The sequence below is a fragment of the Boleophthalmus pectinirostris genome, unplaced genomic scaffold, assembly GCF_026225935.1.
Source record: "Boleophthalmus pectinirostris isolate CB_2022bp ecotype Guang Dong unplaced genomic scaffold, ASM2622593v1 HiC_scaffold_13, whole genome shotgun sequence".
Lineage (NCBI taxonomy): Eukaryota > Metazoa > Chordata > Actinopteri > Gobiiformes > Gobiidae > Boleophthalmus > Boleophthalmus pectinirostris.
The window spans coordinates 1,660,864-1,682,401 of NW_026571036.1; the positions used below are offsets into that span (position 1 = coordinate 1,660,864).

At 47.3% G+C, this 21,538-nt stretch overlaps 1 protein-coding gene across 1 annotated transcript in view; it reads left to right on the forward strand.

The window, feature by feature from the left end:
• Positions 1 to 15,938, forward strand: part of LOC110173247 (myelin transcription factor 1-like protein) — a 23,000-nt gene extending 7,062 nt beyond the window's left edge. Inside the window, 14 exon segments of the mRNA XM_055149133.1 lie at positions 140 to 230; positions 1,951 to 2,052; positions 2,369 to 2,568; positions 4,368 to 4,552; positions 7,150 to 7,371; positions 8,491 to 8,606; positions 9,178 to 9,246; positions 9,320 to 9,382; positions 12,285 to 12,365; positions 12,498 to 12,719; positions 13,034 to 13,125; positions 13,412 to 13,515; positions 14,295 to 14,438; positions 15,647 to 15,938. Of these exon segments, the coding sequence (XP_055005108.1) occupies positions 140 to 230; positions 1,951 to 2,052; positions 2,369 to 2,568; positions 4,368 to 4,552; positions 7,150 to 7,371; positions 8,491 to 8,606; positions 9,178 to 9,246; positions 9,320 to 9,382; positions 12,285 to 12,365; positions 12,498 to 12,719; positions 13,034 to 13,125; positions 13,412 to 13,515; positions 14,295 to 14,438; positions 15,647 to 15,790 (1,835 nt within the window). The 3' untranslated portion in view covers positions 15,791 to 15,938.
• Positions 15,939 to 21,538: the final 5,600 nt, after the last annotated feature.

Sequence of the window (21,538 nt, forward strand, 5' to 3'; positions counted from 1 at the left end):
TATGTTCTCCCCATGTCTCCTATCTCCTCCCCTCGCCTCCTATCTCCTCCCCTCCTCTCCTATGTTCTCCCCTTGTCTCCTATCTCCTCCCCTCGTCTCCTATCTCCTCCCCTCGTCTCCTAACTCCTCCCCTGTGAAGTTCTCGCGATGTACGAGAACGTTCTAAAATGTCCGACTCCGGGCTGCTCTGGACGCGGACACGTAAACAGCAACAGGAACTCGCATCGAAGGTGAGACGGAAACGAAGCCGCAGAACACTGAGCCAAACTCTAGTCTTAGTTTCCTCAGGGTGACCAGATTTTCAACATCAAAAACTGGGACTGGTGGTTGGTGATAATAAAATTGTGAATCAAGTGGAAAACTGTTCTGCACTCGGCCCATTCAGGACCAACACGAGTCAGCAGAGTCACATTTTCTTTGTGTTTGGATCGTTTTTTTAGCAGATTTTTTTGTATTTTACCGAAACAGATGACAATTTATGAGTCTCTTTACTGTTGCTGTTTCAGGAGCAGATGTGATGTTTGGTGATCGACAAAGATCTCACACATCTCGCCACAAAATATTTATGATCCTTTAACCTCGTGTAGTTTTTCAGTTCTTGGTTGGTGCAGGACGATGTCGAATGAATGAAGTCGTTGTAAATATCTGGAGACTAAAGGTCGGACACAGAGCGAGCGTCGATTAGACTGACAAAGCTCCGTCGGAATTAGATCAGATCTATTCCACAACCCAGGAGGACGACTTCAGCTTTGGGTTCGGTCAAGTGGTTAACGGAGGAAACAGGGTCAGATTTTTGACATTCAAATGTCTCTTATTCAGAAACTAGAGGAACTATTGAAATAAGTAAAGTATCAGAATGTAGGAAAGAGTTACACTCCAACAGGGTCAAGTTAAACCTGTGAGATTCTTTCAAGTTCAAGACAAAAAATTAAAAAAACTCATGTCGGTAACGGAGGGAATGAAATATGCAGCACTTTTTGGTCAATAAATCCAAACAGTGATAACTCTTGGTTCTCACTTCCATATCCTTAACAAACTGGTTTGAATATTTGCTTCATATAGTTTTCTACCATATGGTACAAGATTAGGTTGAAAAACCTCTTACTTTTTGATTCATGAGATTTTTTATTAAGAAAGTTCATGGTAACGGAGGGAAAAGTAACGGAGGGAAAATTGTACAAACAAGTAGAAGGTGCAGGATTTTACATCATTTGTCGCTTTTTTCTTCTGAATATTTTAATATTACTTCAAAATGAAAGAAACTATTTCTATAAAATATGTCAGTCCTTCCAAGAAAATTTTTATCATTTTAAATATATATATATTTTTTTAAAATCCTGTCCCTTCATCAACAGTTCAAAGATGGAATAACACAAGATATGATGAAATACAAACATTTATTTACATGATTTTTGAGTCTTTGAAATTTGGGAAATAATTTTTGTTCCATGTTTCATACATGGTCTGTTTAAAACGGATGGAACTTTAGAACCAAAAATGGTCCAGAAAAAAGGTGAACAGTTTGATAAACTAGAGTACATATGTATCTGTTCAATACATTTTTATATCAGATGAATTCACTTGAATTTTTGGCCTTGTTGTTTACTTCTGTTTGACTGGGACCATATATACTTTTCTATGACACTGATCTAACGAGCTGGAGATTTCAGACAGTTTTATGTTGTTTGCGTTGTTTAAAGTCGCTGTGATTATATAAAAATAAACGGAATAATCTCAGTCTGACACGTCACACACAAATCCTTAATATATGAATGGACATAGCTAAAGCTTCGTTTTCCGGTTTCGAGTGTCCAACTTTTGCGTCAGATTGTGTTAAAACGAAACTTAAAGCCTGACAGAGCTTCAGACAGAGCAGTGCCTTCAGTTAGCGTCACACCTCTGTTGACTTTCGTTCTCGTTCTGAGCTGACGGCGTTTCTCTCGTCCTCAGTCTGTCCGGCTGTCCCATCGCCGCCGCCGAGAAGATGGCGAAAGTCCACGAGAAAACCCACAACCCGGACAGCAAAGGCCAGGCCTCGGACCGAGTGCTCAGGTACAGGACTGAACCAGGACTGAAGCAGGACTGAAGCAGGACTGAAGCAGGACTAAACCAGGACTAAACCAGGACTGAACCAGGACTGAAGCAGGACTGAAGCAGGACTAAACCAGGACTGAACCAGGACTGAACCAGGACTGAACCAGGACTGAGCAGGACTAAACCAGGACTGAACCAAACCAGGACTGAACCAGGACTGAACCAGGACTGAAGCAGGACTAAACCAGGACTAACCAGGACTGAAGCAGGACTAAACCAGGACTGAACCAGGACTGAACCAGGACTAAACCAGGTCTAATCTTGTGCTCCTCAGACCCATGTGTTTCGTGAAGCAGCTGGAGATTCCGCAGTACGGCTTTAAAAACAACGTCCCGACCACGACTCCGCGCTCGAATCTGGCCAAAGAGCTGGAGAAATACTCGAAGACCACGTACGACTACAACTACGAGGGTCCGTACGGCAGGAGGGGTCCAGGGAAGGGCCCGAGGGAGACGTCCCCGAAGCCCTACGAAGGTGAGACGCTTTTTGGGTTACACCTGCATTTGTCCTGACCATTACTGAACCAGGACTGAACCAGGACTGAACCAGGACTGAACCAGGACTGAACCAGGACTGAACCAGGACTAAGGGTTCTTTCACATCCACAGCAGTTGTCGCACTCAGATCTGCACTAAATCAAACAGGCCGAGACTTCAGAAAGGAGGAGGTCTCGGTCTCCAAATGCCAAACTCTGGTTCCTCTGGTGAGAATGTGAACTCAGGTCCAAACTCAACCAACAAATGCATCATGGGAGGGAGACTCATGATGTCATTTCCTGTTTGTGGTGAGTGAAGAAGATGAGGGGTGAAGCTCGACTCGCGGCCAAACGAGCTCCAAGTCCCAGTGGATCGACCAAAGGAACCAGAACTGATTTAAAGAGTCACTGACAGTTTCCCTGAAGCAGCCGAGTGGATTCAGACCTGCACCACTTCATCTGCTACTGCAGGTCCACCAGGTCGACCTGTGTGCACTGGGCCCCCGCGCCCTGTTAGGAGTGCAACGGGGGCCTGGGTCTGGTCCAGACGCCTGCCCCACGACTGTAGGTTTAAGAGTCTGACCTCCTCGGGTTAGTGAGGTTCTTAGACGGGTTTGAGAAACTGTGTCTGCTGGAGGTCGACCTCCACTGGGGGACAGGGACCTGCCCACACGTCTGTACCCACCAAGGCTCAACGAGAAGATCACCAGGTGAGACGGTGCATCTCAGCCTCGCTGCTGTGGATCCAAGCCCGGGGTTTCAAAGTGTTCGCCCATTCAAGTCAATGGGCTGAGCTCAATGTCTCATGGTCCCAGATTCTCCTTCAGCCCGGTGAGGTTCTTCTGGTGTCTGTGGGCCGACTGAGCATGTGCAGTAGAGTCTTTTCTCCCGCGGGCACACGACTGCACGCGACCGCGCACACGGAGCGTGGTCTTGTATATCATGTGATCGCTTTGACCAATCAGAGCGAGAGGAGCAGAGCGGAGCCGGAGTGAATGATTATAAAGCGTTTTTTAAGAAAACTGAAGGATTGATTTGAGCTGAGAAAAACTTTATGATAAAAAATAGGTAAAAATCACCACAGAATCTGACATTTTTGAAAGTTGTAGCTCCCTGTCAGACGAACACCAGCAGTTTGTCATTACACTGCCTCTATGAGAAAAATCTTGTCTCGGCCCAGGGGATTTTTTTCAGCTGAAGTTCCAGTGAGTGACACTACGACAACTGGAGACAGAAACAAGCAACATCCTCCAGATATTTGAACAGATCCATGAGTAGAACCTGCTGTGTGCAGGACACTTGGATAAACGTCAGTGGGACCAGGTTTGGTTTGTTTGGTGTGAAAAGAACAAACTGGAGTCTGGGACACAGAAGAAATGTTTTACTGAACAAATAATCAAACTAGTGAAGTGAAAGAGCCAGGACCAGGACTGAAACAGGACCAGACCAGGACCAGACCAGGACTATACCAGGACCAGACCAGGACTGAAACAGGACCAGACCAGGACCAGACCAGGACTATACCAGGACCAGACCAGGACTGAAACAGGACCAGACCAGGACCAGACCAGGACCAGACCAGGACTAAACCAGGACCAGACCAGGACCAGACCAGGACCAGGACCAGACCAGGACCAGACCAGGACCAGACCAGGACCGGATCAGGACCAGGAAACAGACATAGGGAGAACATGCATAAAGACCCGGGAATTGAACCCAGAACCTTCTTGCTGTGAGTCGTGACGCCTCCTCCGCTCAGGTTTGTGTTGTTGTTTGTGTTTTTGTCGTTGTCGTCCAGTGCGTCGTCTGGGCCGCTCCAGCCCGTCCAGCTCCTACGCCCCGTCCACCTCGTCCAGCGCCAGCTCCACCTGCAGCAAGAGCAGCTTCGACTACAACCACGACATGGAGGCGGCGCACATGGCCGCCACCGCCATCCTCAACCTGTCGACGCGCTGCAGGGCCGAGCACGCACGACTCACACAGGTACACAACACACACAACACACACACAGAACAACACACACACACACAACACACACACAACACACACACACACACACACACACACACACAACAACACAACAACACCACACACGCCACCGCCATCCTCAACCTGTCGACGCGCTGCAGGGCCGAGCACGGCACGACTCACACAGGTACACAACACACACAACACACACACAGAACAACACACACACAACACACACAACAACACACACACCACACACAACACACACACACACAACACACACACACCACACACGCCACCGCCATCCTCAACCTGTCGACGCGCTGCAGGGCCGAGCACGCACGACTCACACAGGTACACAACACACACACAACACACACACACAACACACACAACAACACACAACACACACAACTATACACAACACACACACACACGCCACCGCCATCCTCAACCTGTCGACGCGCTGCAGGGCCGAGCACGCACGACTCACACAGGTACACAACACAACACAACAACACACACACAACAACACACACAACACACCACACACACACACACACAACAACACACACAACACACACACCACCGCCATCCTCAACCTGTCGACGCGCTGCAGGGCCGAGCACGCACGACTCACACAGGTACACAACACACACACACAACACACACACACACAACACACACACACACAACACACACACACACACACAACACAACACACACACACACACACACACACACACACAACAACACACACACACACACAACACACAACACACACACACACACACACACACAACACACAACACACACACACACACACACACACACACACAACACACACACACACACACACACACACACACACACACACACACAACACACACACACACACAACACACACACACACACACACACACACACACACACACACACACACACACACACACACACACACACACACACACACACACACACACACACACACACACACACACACACACAACACACACACACACACACACCACCGCCATCCTCAACCTGTCGACGCGTTGCAGGGCCGAGCACGCACGACTCACACAGGTACACAACACACACACACACACACACACACACACACACACACACACACACAACACACACACACACACACACACACACACAACACACACACACACACACACACACACACACACACACACACACACAACACACACACACACACACACACACACACACACACAACACACACACACACACACACACACACACACACACACACACACACACACACAACACACACACAACAACACACACATACACACAACAACACACACAACTATACAACACACACACACACAACACACACAACACAACACACACACAACTATACACACACACACACACACACAACACACACACACACAACTATACAACACAACACACACACAACTATACAACACACACACACACAACACACAACTATACAACACAACACACACACAACTATACAACGCACACAACACACACACACCTATACAACTATACACAACACACACACACAACACACAACTATACAACACACACAACAACACACACAACTATACACAACACACACACACACAACACACACACAACTATACAACACACACACACAACAACACACACAACACACACACAACTATACAACACACACAACAACACACACACAACTATACAACACACACACACAACAACACACACACACAACACACACACACACACAAACACACACAAAACACACAACAACACACAACAACACACACACAACTATACACAACACACACACACACATACACACACCTGTCCACACGCTGCCGGGCCGAGCACACACAACTCACACCGGTAACCCCCCCGTGTCCCCCCCGTGTCCCCCCCCCGTCCCCCCCCCGTCTCCCCTGTCTCTCCCCTGTCTCCCCTGTCCCCCCTGTCCCCCCTGTCCCCCCCCTGTCCCCCTGTCTCCCCTGTCCCCCCTGTCTCCCCTGTCTCCCCTGTCTCCCCTGTCCCCCCTGTCTCCCCTGTTTCCCGTGTCCCCCCCCCCTGTCTCCCCTGTCCCCCCTGTCTCCCCTGTCTCCCCTGTCCCCCCTGTCCCCCCTGTCCCCCTGTCTCCCCTGTCTCCCCTGTCCCCCCTGTGTCCCCCCTGTGTCTCCCCTGTCCCCCCTGTCTCCCCTGTCTCCCCTGTCCCCCTGTCCCCCCTGTCCCCCTGTCCCCCCCGTCCCCCCCGTCTCCCCTTGTCTCCCCTGTCCCCCCTGTCCCCCCTGTCCCCTGTGTCCCCTTGTCCCCCCTGTCTCCCTGTCTCCCCTGTCTCCCCCCTGTGTCCCCCTGTCTCCCCTGTCTCCCCTGTCCCCCTGTCTCCCCTGTCCCCTCCCCTGTCCCCCCTGTCTCCCCTGTCTCCCCCCTGTCCCCCCTGTCCCCCCTGTCCTCCCCTGTCCCCCTGTGTCCCCCTTGTCCCCCTGTCTCCCCTGTCTCCCCTGTCTCCCCTGTCCCCCCTGTCTCCCCTGTCCCCCCTGTCCCCTGTCCCCCCTGTCCCCCTGTCTCCCCTGTCCCCCCTGTCTCCCGTGTCCCCTCAGAGCCCGGTGGGGGACCCTGAGGACAGCGTGTCTCTGGACGTGGGGGGCCTGAGGGGGGCTCCTGAGGGACCCGAGGGACCCGAGGGCAGCGGGACCGTCCTGACCCCCCTCCAGCCCATGTCCCCCCAGCGCCAGGCCCTGCACCGCGAGCGCTGCTACGGCCTGGACCCGGCCCCCTGGGACCTGCCCCTGGACTACACCAAGATCAAGACCGACAAGGAGGTACCAGACCGGGACTAGACCGAGGGTAGACCTGGTTTAGTCTTGGTTTAGTCTTGGTTTAGTCCTGGGGTTCAGTCCTGGTTTTTTAGTCAAGATTTAGACCTGGTTTAGTCCTAGTTTAGTCCTGGTTTAGTCCTGGTTCAGTCCGGGTTTAGTCCGGGTTTAGTCCTAGTTCAGACTTGGTTCAGTCCTGGTTCAGACCTGGTTTAGATCTGGTTCGGTCCTGGTTTAGTCCAGGTTTAGTCCTAGTTCAGACCCTGGTTTAGTCCTGGTTTAGTCCTGGTTTAGTCCTGGTCTAGTCCTGGTTTAGTCCTGGTTTAGTCCTGGTTTAGTCCTGGTTTAGTCCTGGTTTAGTCCTGGTTTAGACCTGGTTTAGTCCTGGTTCAGTCCTGGTTTAGTCCTGGTTTAGTCAAGATTCAGTCCTAGTTTAGTCTGGGTTTAATCCTGGTTCTGTCCTAGTTTAGTCCAGGTTTAGTCCTGGTTTAGTCCTGGTTTAGTCCTTGTTTAGACCTGGTTCAGTCCTGGTTTAGTCGTGGTTTAGTCAAGATATAGACCTGGTTCAGTCCTGGTTCAGACCTGGTTTAGTCCTTGTTTAGTCCTGGTTCAGTCCTGGTTTAGTCCTTGTTTAGTCCTGGTTCAGTCCTAGTTCAGACCTGGTTCAGTCCTAGTTTAGTCCTGGTTCAGTCCTGGTTTAGTCCTTGTTTAGTCCTGGTTCAGTCCTAGTTCAGTCCTGGTTCAGTCCTGGTTCAGTCCTGGTTCAGTCCAGGTTTAGTCCTTGTTTAGTCCTGGTTCAGTCCTAGTTTAGTCTGGGTTTAGTCCTGGTTTAGTCCTGGTTCAGTCCTGGTTCAGTCCTGGTTCAGTCCTGGTTCATTCCTAGTTTAGTCCTGGTTCAGTCCTGGTTTAGTCCTTGTTTAGACCTGGTTCAGTCCTGGTTTAGTCGTGGTTTAGTCAAGATATAGACCTGGTTCAGTCCTGGTTCAGACCTGGTTTAGTCCTTGTTTAGTCCTGGTTCAGTCCTAGTTTAGTCCTGGTTCAGTCCTGGTTCAGTCCTAGTTTAGTCCTGGTTTATTCCTGGTTTAGTCCTGGTTCAGTCCTGGTTCAGTCCTGTTGTTGTTCCAGACTGAGGACTTGGATCCGTTCGGGGATTTGATGGAGGAGAGTCGTTTTTCCGGTGAGATGCTCCCGGGATCCAAACACCGGTTCAGCTGCAAAGAGCCCAAGAAGGAGCTGCTCAGGTCAGGACCAGACTCGCAACTCAAACACACGGGTCTCCACAGACTTCAGGTCAGACGATGCACCCGTTGCCGCGGTTACAGGCTCCGGGTTTGTAAATCCGCCCGCGAGTCTCATAGCAACACAACAGCCAATCATGAGTGAGGAGGTTAAATGTCCCGCCCCCTCACCGGAAAGAAAGGGGAGGAACGAACGAGCTGTCAGTCAAACCTGTTGCTAAGACCAGTGGGAGGGGCCTCGGGGAATGAAGGCGTCTGATTGGTCCGTTATTTGTGTTCAGATCTGGATTTAGGGACGAAACAGAGAAATGAAAACATCAGGATCCACAGCTCAGGTCACAGCTCAGGTCACAGCTCAGGTCACAGCTCAGGTCACAGCTCAGGTCACAGGCGGCGAGAGCGTTAGATATATCCAATTATATAAATGGTCTATGAGTCAGACCCAGGGACCCACAGACCCTGGTTTAGTCCTGGTTTAGTCCTGGTTTAGTCCTGGTCTAGTCCTGGTTTAGTCCTGGTTTAGTCCTGTTTAGTCCTGGTTTAGTCCTGGTCTAACCCTGTCTCTCTGCTGCAGTCTGTCCAGTTGTCAGATTGGAGACAAAGTCCAGAGGAGTCTCCTGTCGTCCAGTTCTCAGGAGCTCAGGTGAGTTTAAAACCTCCAGGTAAAAGTGTTTCCATTTGGTCCTGGTTCAGTCCCTCTCTCTGTGTATTTCCAGGTGTCCCACTCCGGGCTGTGACGGGTCTGGACACATCACGGGGAACTATGCGTCTCACCGCAGGTGCGCCCCCTACTGTCCTTATTTAACACGACACAACTGTTTTTTTGGTTTATTTACACGGACAGAGACGAACTCAACAAATGTGCAGCCGACAGAGTCGTAGTATTCGAGACCGGCCTCAAAGACTGTTTTTTTACAGTCTTGGTTGCTCTCGGATTCGAGCGTGCTTCGACTCAGTCTTGTCTCGGACTTGAAGGCGTTTGGACTCGGTCTTGTCTCGAACTTGAAGGCGTTTGGACTCAGTCTTGTCTCGAACTTGAAGGCGTTTGGACTCGGTCTTGTCTCAGACTTGATGTCTGACTCTCGTTGCGTGTGATCATTTCATTATGGCCACTATTGTTGGCAGTAAACTTGTAGATGTGTGTGGGAGCGCGGAACGAGCGCGGGGCGTGGCCCGTCGGGAGCGCGGGGCGTGGCCCGTCGTCGGGAGCGCGGGGCGTCTCTCGTCGGGAGCCCGCGGACACTGTGTGGGACGTCACCACACAAACATTCCCCTCAGTGTGACAACTCTGTGTCCACAACACTGTGTCCTCATGCATCAGCAAGTATCACAGGGTAGAATAAACTTCTTAAAACTTCCTCGTCTTTTCACGCTCGTTCCTCGTCTTTTCGCGCTCGTTCCTCCCCTCGTACAGGCTCCTCCTCAGTTTGCGCTGAAGAACAAGATGAAACATGAAGTAAAAACTAATCTAAATTTCTGTTCCAGCACAGACCTACAGCCACAGGTGGTTTTCAGTTTGCCTGATAAAAGTGCACAGATGCATCTGTGTTTGTCATATGCGTTGTTTTGGTAAAACTGTTAAACCACTAAGAAAATAAAACTCCAGTTAGAAACTTGACAAAACAGGTTTAAAATCCTACACACTTTCTTCCCAGTTTGGTGTGCAAACTTTTTGGCTCGCGGGCCACATAGAGTCCTAAAGTTTGACTGAAGGGCCGGACAGAAGACAAGACATATCGTGTTAAGAGCTCAGCTTCGTTACATTCATATTCACGCTTATGTAGGACTTCAGACGCACTTTAACGTTGCTATGAATTATTCAACATAGACAAAAGTACATAGTTCCACTGCACACCACAGGTGAACACAAATCGTGAGCTTTCAATTTTCAAGTCTGACTGTTATAAAGCTTGAAGGCAGAGCTCACATTGTACAATCACACATTCACCTGTGTGAACAGTAAAACTGAACTCTACGATGTTCTGTGCATTGACAATGACAATATGAAGTCCATAAGTTTTCTATGTTTAACTTTTACCAATGTGAAAATGAAGCAGTGCAGTCTTATATCTTGAACACCACTACTTCACTCATGGTCCCAATAACTCCTGTAAGAACACTTTCCCATAAAGCATTGCGGCGCCGCACCTCAATGTATATATAGTGCGCCATCTACTGGGAAACGCCAGAAATGCATGACAAATAAAACATAAACAAGGTTTATTATTGTAATTGAGTGCGTATACATGCACATCAATAACCCGGTTATTAGCCATATCCCGGTTATGTGAGTATTCGTGTTACTGCGTACACATGCGCACTGAGAAACCGGGACACTCATATCCGCGTGTACATGATCAAATGGAGTATCCCGGTTTCTTGACATAATCTTACAAATGCGCAGGCGCAAAAATTAACTTAAATCAATTTCATAAACAATGAAAAATACAAACCGTGAGCTCCTTTAGCATAAGAAGCTAAGGAGCTACGAGATCTCCCACAATCCACTGCGCAGATTCTTCATTCAAATCTTCTGCATAAATAAACTCAACTTTAAACCATAAACACTATAGACACATCAGCCCGTTTGATCAGATCATTCAGCTCTGATCACATTTGTTTACGTTTTACAGAAACGAAACTTAAGACCGTAGGCTAATTAGCATAAACTGTTAGCGGCGATAAAAACAACTCGCTCCTTGCGCCGCTGATGCGATCAGTTTCTTTTGGACTAAATGACACGACTCTGTGGATTATGTGTGTTATTTCTGTGACAGAAGAGGCACTAATGATGGTAAGTGTGTTCCGTGCGTATAGAGTATAGGAGATAGTTCATGTATCGCACGAGTGCAGGTCGCGCGTGTGCAGGTTTAGCGCAGCTTTTTACAGTCATTTCACTCGTTTGGTCACTTTATTTATGTTGGTCAATTTATTTATGTCACTACTGTTGTGGTGAAAGGCTGGAAAGTGTCTTTTGGACGCATGTGACTCAACTTTATGTTGCAGTAACCGGGATACTGCGTATACATGCCACAAGTATCCCGGTTACTATCGGAATAAACCAGCTACAGTAACCCGGTTTCTAATAACCGGGATACTGCCATAACCGGGTTACTGAAACCGGGTTACTGCGTTTACATGCACCATCAAGGAACCGGGATACTCAAAAAACCCGATCATAACCGGGTTATTGATGTGCATGTAAACGCACTCATTTATTCCAGTTTGGCGGGCCGGATTAAAAGGTTTAAAGGGCCGCATATGGCCCCTAGGCCGTAGTTTGCCCACCCCTGGTGTAAAGTGTCAGTGGTTCTCTTAAAGAAGAGGTTCTCAAACTGTGGGTGAGGGTTTAAAAAATGGGCAGAGTGTTTCATTGCAGAACAGTTGGTTTTATTTTAGACCTAAATGAACATGAATCAGATCAAATGGAGATTTATAAAAACATTGACATATTTGTGCCAAAATATCTGTAAAACACAAACAAATGTAGAAAATGACAAAGATGGTCTGGATTTGGTTTCAACTTTTAAGAGTTTTGACTATTTAAAAAAAAAATTTTGGCTGTGTTTACTAATGTGTGTGTTGTTAATGTCTCCATGGTAACAGCTGAACATTCTACCATAGACATACATGTAGAACCTGGGGTCTTTACTCAGGTTTAGTTCTGTGTCTGTGTCTCAGTTTGTCCGGATGTCCCCGAGCCAAAAAGAGCGGCCTCAAGATCTTCCACAAAGAAGACAAGGACGACCAGGAGCCAATCAAGTAAGACCTGCCCCCTAACCCCTAACCCCGCCCCCTTAACCCCGCCCCCTCCTCTCGGCCCTGGAGACCGTGTGGCGACCTCCATTTCTCTGACCTCTGACCCTTCAGCTGCTCTGACCTCTGACCCCGCAGGTGTCCAGTCCCGGGCTGTGACGGACAGGGTCACGTGACGGGGAAGTACGCGTCTCACCGCAGCGCGTCAGGGTGCCCCCTGGCGGCCAAACGCCAGAAGGACAGTTACATGAACGGAGCTCAGTTCAGCTGGAAATCCGGGAAAACCGACGGGATGAGCTGCCCCACGCCGGGATGCGACGGCTCCGGTCACGTCAGCGGCAGCTTCCTCACTCACCGCAGGTGGGTCCCTCTCTCTCACAACAGGCGGGTCCCTCACTCACAGCAGACAGGTCCCTCACTCACAGCAGACGGGTCCCTCACTCACAGCAGACAGGTCCCTCACTCACAACAGACAGGTCCCTCACTCACAGCAGACGGGTCCCTCACTCAAGTTCTCATGATAACCACAGATAAGGTCCATTCCACCAAGATCCTGATCAGGATCCTGTCTCACATGTTCTGTCTCTGAGTTTGCCCCTGTCTGCTCCTGTCTCTCAGTTTGCCCCTGTCTGCTCCTGTCTCTCAGTTTGCCCCTGTCTGCTCCTGTCTCTCAGTTTGTCCGGATGCCCTCGCGCCTCGTCGGCCATGAAGAAATCCAGACTCAGTGGGATGGACATGATGACGCTGAAGCAGAGAGCGGCTAAAGGTCTGAGCAAACACACAACACACAACACAACACACACAACACACAACATACACAACACACAACACACAACATACATACAACATACACACAACATACACAACACACACAACATACACCACACAATACACACACACAACACACACACAACACATAACATACACACAACATACAACATACACAACACACACAACACACAACACACAACATACACACACACAACACACACACAACACATAACATACACACAGACACACACTCTCTCTGTACTGTGGTGTTTGTGCGTCAGGGATCGAGAACGATGAGGAGATCAAACAGCTCGATGAAGAAATCAAAGATCTGAACGAGTCCAACAGCCGCGTGGAGTCGGACATGATCAAACTCAGGACTCAGGTACTGAACACCTGCAAGTACACCTGCAAGTACACCTGAACACCTGCAAGTACACCTGCAAGTACACCCGAACACCTGCATGTACACCTGCAAGTACACCCTGCATGTACACCTGCAAGTACACCTGCAAGTACACCTGCAATGTACACCCGAACACCTGCATGTACACCTGCATGTACACCTGCATCTGCATGTACACCTGCATGTACACCTGCATGTACACCCGAACACCTGCAGGTACACCTGCATGTACACCCGAACACCTGCATGTACACCTGCATGTACACCCGAACACCTGCTGTACACCTGGTACACCTGCATGTACACCCGAACACCTGCATGTACACCTGCATGTACACCTGCATGTACACCCGAACACCTGCAGGTACACCTGCATGTACACACCCGAACACCTGCATGTACACCCGAACACCTGCATGTACACCCGAACACCTGCTGTACACCTGCATGTACACCCGAACACCTGCATGTACACCTGCATGTACACCCGAACACCTGCATGTACACATGCAGGTACACCCGAACACCTGCATGTACACCCGCAAGTACACCTGAACACCTGCATGTACACCCGAACACCTGCATGTACACCTGAACACCTGCGTGTACACCTGTATGCAACTCTCAGATCTGAACAAATGATCAAATCCAGACCTCAGGTGCAGCTCAACATCACCTGTTTATTCACCTGTACGCCTGCATGTACCTGAAATCTGAACACTTGTATGTTCTGAACACCTGTATGGTCTTCTGTGCAGATCACGACGATGGAGTCCAGCCTGAAGTCTCTGGAGGAGGAGAACAAAGTGATCGAACAACAGAACGACTCTCTGCTGCACGAACTGGCCAATCTGAGCCAGACGCTGATCTCCAGCCTTGCCAACATACAACTGCCACACATGGTAAAGAACACACACACATCTAAGACCAACATACAACTGCCACACAGAGGATTAAACTCATTCACCATCAACTGAACTGAGGCTTTTTTCTGCTGCGTTTCACAATAACATCATATAACAAAATAAAACACATGCTGGTCGATATTTTCCTTCTTGGCCGATGTGTCGTTTGATGAGTGTGTGGTGTGTGTCCTCAGAGAGCGGCTCCTGCCTCACAGACACTCTGCAGTTTCACAGTAAGAGCCTTTCTGTCCCTGCCACAGACCCTACAGACCCCCCACTGACCCCACACAGACCACCCACTGACCCTCCTGCACCCCCTGCACCCCATGAGCCCCCTGAGCCTCCTGCACCCCCAGAGACAAATCCCATAGATCCCCTGCATCCCACAGACCCCTCTGCCCTGGTCCTTGGTCTGGTCCCTGGTCTGGTCCCTGGTCTGGTCCCTGGTCTGGTGGTACCTGGTCTAGTCCCTGGTCCCTGGTTGGTTTCCTCCTCTGAGCTCTTTGACCCTGGTCTCGTCCTGGAGCTGCATGTGTCCTTCAGAGAAACCTGCTCTTCATTAGATTTGTTTGAAAATGTTTTTATCTGAAGAGGCTTTTTGTACAGACGAGACTTTTGAACATCATCGACCTCCTGGAGCCTCCTGAATTCTGATTTCGCCACTTCTCTTGTTTGCCTTCTGTGTGCTCGCTCCCGCCTCGTTGGTTTTGTGACCTGGAACTTGGTCTGGTTTGGTCTCCATATAGATAGAAAGGTTTAATTCCGTAGTGTGGAACATTCCAGACGCAGGGTGGCTGGGCGCTCCCTTAGAGATAGGGTGAGGAGCTCAGTCACGCGGGAGGAGCTTGGAGTAGAGCCGCTGCTCCTCCACGTTGAGAGGAGCCAGTTGAGTTGGCTCGGGCATCTGTTCCGGATGCCTCCTGGGTGTCTCCCTCAGGAGGTGTTCATGTCCCACCAGGAGGAGGGACCAGGGAAGACCCAGGACACACTGGAGGGACTATGACTCTCGGCTGGCCTGGGAACACCTTGGGGTTCCCACAGAGGAGCTGGAGGACGTGTCTGGGGTGAAGGAAGTCTGGGAGTCCCTGCTTAGGCTGCTGCCTGGATGGAACATTCCAGACAAAGCAAAAACATCTCCACGGGGAAAAGCTTTTGACGAACAAAAACCTGACGTGTTTTTTTTGTTGTTGTTGTTTTTGTTCCAGGAGCCGATGAGCGAGCAGAACTTCGACGCGTACGTGAGCACCCTGACGGACATGTACACGCACCACGACCAGTACTGCACCAGCCCGGAGAACAAGGCTCTGCTGGAGAGCATCCGCCAGGCCGTGCAGGGCATCCAGGTGTAGCGCCCCCTGCAGGAGAGCGGGCGCGCACGTGTAGCCTCCAAGCACTGAGCTAAACACGATCTCAAACAAGACGACAGAGCGACAGAGCGTCTATAAAACCCAGGAACGGTACAAATAAAACTGAGTGTGTCCGGGAAATACAACAACAAACAACAGGTCATTCACACGTTTAAAGGTTGTACAGAGGATTTTTTTTAGGTTCAAACACATGCGTCACGAATTTCGGACTTCAGGTCATCGTGCATCGTTCATACTGGGAAGGACTCTCCGAAAAAAGTGAGCATCAAACCTCCACGAGATGCGTCTATCGTCAAAGTCGATCTTTTCAAGTCTTTTGAACCAATAAAACCAAAAATAAGAAAACGAAAAAAACAACAGTTTTCTTCATTATTTGTCTCCAAAACCAAAACGAAAAAACAGATAATGATTTGGTTTTTTAGTTTTTGATTTTGTGTTTAAATGAAAAATGGAAAAAAACAGATAATGGACTGAACCAGGACTAAACCAGGACTAAACTGGCCTCAATCCTGGTCTTGGTCCCAGTCTCAGTCCTGGTTTAGTCCTGGTTTAGACCTGGTTTAGTCCTGGTTTAGACCTGGTTTAGTCCGGCATCACAGTTTAAGTAATGTAAACGGGAAATGGTCGTTATTAGTTTTTTCCATTCTTCATTTAAATGCAAAATTGAAAACTGAAAACAAATGTTTATCTGTTTTTTTTGTTGTTGGTTTTTTCATTTTTGTTTTGGTAACAAATAAAGAAGAAAATTTTTGTTTTTTTCCAGCTATGGCGCGACTGAAGCAGACGAAGGTTCTAAAGACTGACACGTGTTTGTCGATAAATTACTTCTGGACAGGAAACTTCAACATCAGTTCGTTCAGCGACTCGTTCACGTGCAGCGGCTGTAAACGAGCTGATTTCTAGAGTAAAGAGGAGGGTGGGGGTGTCACGCTGGAGCAACATTTGAAAAAGGACAAACAGTCGCTGTGTTTCTCTTTCCTTGGAAAATCCTCTACACAACCTTTAAAACTAAAAGGTGTTGAAAATCCTTTATTTTCTCGGCGATCGTCTTTAGAAAACCTGCTGAAGTCCAGGTCAGTCTGAATTCTCCTGACGTGATCTTCTTTGAGATGGTGTTTTTTTCAGTGCGGTGAACAGACCTCTAGAGTGGACACCCCAGAGGCCCCCCTGCACACCGGCGGCCATGTTGGGACTGTAAGATCACATGAAAACACAAGAGACCAGCGGCAAAGTCACGGCCCGTTCAAAGAGACGAGCCAAAGCTTCTCAAAGAGAAAGAGCACTTAAAAAGAAGACAATCCTGTAGCGAGTTCGAGAAACGTGATCTGACCACGACGTTAAAACGACACGTGAAGGAGCAAAGCCACAAACACAAATGTTTTCCTTCTCCAGTTTGATGTTCTTCATGGGTGGTAATCGAAGGATTTAGCGTCACACCATTGTTTTGGTCCATATTTTAAAAAAAAGAAACGCTCTAGTGTGACGTGCAGGAGGAGGAGGGACCACAGCTTGGTTTAGTCCTGGTTTAGTCCACAATTTTTCTAACTTTATGACGTTGTTTTAGATCATTATTTACCACATTTACATGAGAATTTTAATTCCCAATTTGAAAAAAAAAAAAAAATTCCTCTTTAAAAAGTCCATGTAAACACTTAATTCCTAATCAAAATGGGGTCCGGTCAAGTGGTAACGTAGGGAAACAGGGTCAGATTTTTGACATTCAAATGTCTCTTATTCAGAAACTAGAGGAACTATTGAAATAAGTAAAGTATCAGAATGTAGGAAAGAGTTACACTCCAACAGGGTCAAGTTAAACCTGTGAGATTCTTTCAAGTTGTTGACAAAAAATTTAAAAACTCATGTCAGTAACAGAGGGAATGAAATATGCAGCACTTTTTGGGCAATAAATACAAACAGTGATAACTGTTCTCACTTACATATCCTTAACAAATATTTTAAATATTTGAATATTTGCTTTATATAGTTTTCTACCATATGGTACAAGATTAGGATGAAAAACTTCTTACTTTTTAACTAATGAGATTTTTTATTAAGAAAGGTCATGGTAACGGAGGGAAAATTGTACAAACAAGTAGAAGGTGCATGATTTTGCATAATTTGTCGCTTTTTTCTTCCAAATACTTTAATATTACTTCAAAATGAAAGAAAACTATTTCTATAAAATATGTCAGTTCTTCCAAGCAAATTTTTATCATTTTAAAAAATAAAAAAAAATAAAAAAAATCATGTACCTTCATCATCAGTTCAAAGATGGAATAACACAAGATATGATGAAATACATCCATTTATTTTCAATAGGGGTGGGCAAACTGCGGCCCTTTAAACCTTTTAATCCGGCCGCTGAACTGGAATAAATTACAATAATAAACCTTGTTGTTTTATTTGTCATGTATTTCCGGCGTTTCCCAGTAGATGGCGCACTATATATACATTGAGTTGCGGCGTATTATGTTGGCCGCAATGCTTTATGGGAAAGTGTTCTTACAGGAGTTATTCGGACCATGAGTGAAGTAGTGGTGTTAAAGACATAAGACTGCACTGCTTCTATATTGAGTTAGTAAAAGTAAAACACTGTAAACCTTTATACTTTTCAATTATGATTATCAATACAAACAATTTGACGGAGTCATGTTGTATTTGAATTTGCAGGAGTAAAAGTGTGTCTCTTGGCACGAGCCGAACTATTTATGATGTGATTTGAAAACACTGAGGCCTCGATCTTCTTTCTCCAGTGTGTGGAATGGAACAGATCTGTGTACTTCTGTGTGTTCTGACTCTTTTACGGTAGTGTTGAAACGTGTAGATCACGTCTGCAGTAGCGTGAATATGAACATAATGAAGCAGAGCTCTTAATACTTTATGTCGTGTCTTCTGTCTGGCCCTTCAGTCAAACTTTAGGACCGTGTGTGGCCCGCGAGCCAAAAAGTTTGCCCACCCCTGATTTCCATGATTTGCAGGTCTTTGAAATTTGGGAAATAATTTTTGTTCCATGTTTCATACATGGTCTGTTTAAAACAGATGGAACTTTAGAACCAAAAATGGAACAAGAAAAAGGTCAACAGTTTCATAAACTCGAGTACATATGTATCTGTTCAATACAGTTTTATATCAGATGCATTAACTTCTGCTTGACTGGACCCACTGATAATTCGGAATCAAACTTAATTCCAAAGTAAATGGTGGTTTATTCAGATTTTAAAGGCGAATTAATTTATTCCTCAATAGTGATGTAACAATGACCAAAATATCGGGATATTGTATCGTCAAAAGTCTCACAATAAAATCGTGGAATCATAAAATATACATCGAATTAGAAGTTTCTTTGCTTAAATTCATGGTTTTATAATAACATCTTAAAAACATCGGGAACTCCATTTCCCATGATGCATTTCAGCGCAGACAACATGAAGAAATATGATTTTTACTTGAATTCTTGGGATTATGATGGAAATAATTCACACCAAAATCTTGTCAAGGTATTTTAAAAAGTAACAAAAGTGTCCCATCTCCAAAATATCGCAATAAATATCGTACCGTGAGATGAATATCGTGATAATATCGTACAGAGAGATTTGGAGATCGTTACATCCCGATTCCTGGATCATGTTTATCATTTCTTCTTGTTAAAATAACGGGCGGGTGCTTTGGACTTGCTCTCGCGCCCGTGTTTGCGTGAGTCAGATCACGTTTCTGTCACCAGGTGGCGCTGTCTGGGCCCGGCAGAGGTGTCCACTCCACAGATCTGACTCGTCCTCTCTCTGGTGTAGCGCCCCCGCAGGAGAGCACAGGGACTCGCACGTCTCTGGAGGCTCTGGGGTCTGTGGGGTCCAGTTTCTCTTTTACAGTCAGGCTGCGTCTGAGAGCAGGACTAACGGGACTAATGAGACCTGGTTTAGACCTGGTTTAGACCTGGTTTAGACCTGGTTTAGACCTGGTTTAGACCTGGTTTAGACCTGGTTTAGACCTGGTTTAGACCTGGTTTAGACCAAGTTTAGACCTGGTTTACACCAGACCTGGTTTAGACCTGGTTTAGACCTGGTTTAGACCTGGTTTAGACCTGGTTTAGACCTGGTTTAGACCTGGTTTAGACCTGGTTTAGACCTGGTTTAGACCTGGTTTAGACCAAGTTTAGACCAGGTTTAGAACTGGTTTAGTCTAGGTTTACACCAAGTTTAGACCAAGTTCAGACCTGGTTTAGTCCTGGTTTAGTCCTGGTTTAGACCTGGTTTAGACCTGGTTTACATCAAGTTTAGACCAAGTTCAGACCTGGTTTAGTCCTGGTTTAGTCCTGGTTTAGACCTGGTTTAGACCTGGTTTAGTCCTGGTTTAGACCTGGTTTAGACCCGGTTTAGACCTGGTTTAGACCTGGTTTAGAACCTGGTTTAGTCCTGGTTTAGTCCTGGTTTAGACCTGGTTTAGACCTGGTTTACATCAAGTTTAGACCAAGTTCAGACCTGGTTTAGTCCCGGTTTTAGACCCGGTTTTAGACCCGGTTTAGACCCGGTTTAGACCCGGTTTAGACCTGGTTTAGACCTGGTTTAGTCCTGGTTTAGTCCTGGTTTAGTCCTGGTTTAGTCCTGGTCTGTGGTCTCAGTCTTTCTGTAAACTTTTCTATCTGTTTTTTTCATGCTTTAACATTTTGTACATTTCCAAAGCCGCTGCGGCGTCTCGACGTTTACATCCAGAACTTTACGCTCAGTCACATTTACATTTATTTAAAACCCAGAAAAAAAACAAAAAAAACGACGACGGGCAAAAGCCAAAAGAGAAGCAGAGGCATTTTTTTATCCACACAGACTCTAACTCGTGTTCAGTGTCAAATGAAACGTGCCAATGGTTTCTACGGTGCTTTGTTTGGTTTTTTATTTGTGTTTTATTTGAGAAAAGACCAATGGAAAAGAAGGAGACAATCCGCCGTTTTGAGTCGTGTCGTGGGTTTTAGCGTCAGCAATATTCGCATGATTCGTTTCGCTTTGGGGAATATGCAATTTCTTAACCGTGAGTTTGGGCGTTTTTACCGAAGTGAGCTGCGTTTTTGTACAAAAGTTTCTTACAATCACGAGGACGGGCGACAGCTGGAGTTTGCACATGCTCAGTGTGGTGCTGTTTTACGTTTTTATTTACGAGAAAAAAAAAAAAAAAAAGAAGAGAGAAACAGACGCGAACGTTTGTAGATAGTCTCGGGGTTTGGAGGAGCTCTCTGGACGTACAGGGTCAAACGGGACGATCCCGGAGACGAGTTAAAGCCGCGCCGCGTCACTTTTCGCCCGCTCGGCTCCGGGGACGTGAGGACTGAGGGGTGAGGAATGTTCCGCAGTGTGGCATTAAACAGATCCTTCCAGAAACTTCAAACTTGTGACCGTGAGGGATCGATTCTCCACAGATCTGACCAGGAACCAGCAAGAACCAACATCGCCATGGAGACAAGCAGCTGACCTGGATTAGACCCGGTTTAGTTCTGCTTTAGACCTGGTTTAGTCCTGGTTTAGTCCTGGTTTAGTTCTGGTTTAGATCTGGTTTAGGCCTGGTTTAGATCTGGTTTAGACCTGGTTTAGTCCTGGTTCAGTCCTGGTTCAGTCCTGGTCTAGTCCTGGTCTAGTCCTGGTCTAGAACCGGTTTAGACCTGGTTTAGACCTGGTTTAGGCCTGGTTTAGGCCTGGTTCAGTCCTGGTTCACTCCTGGTCTAGTCCTGGTCTAGAACCAGTTTAG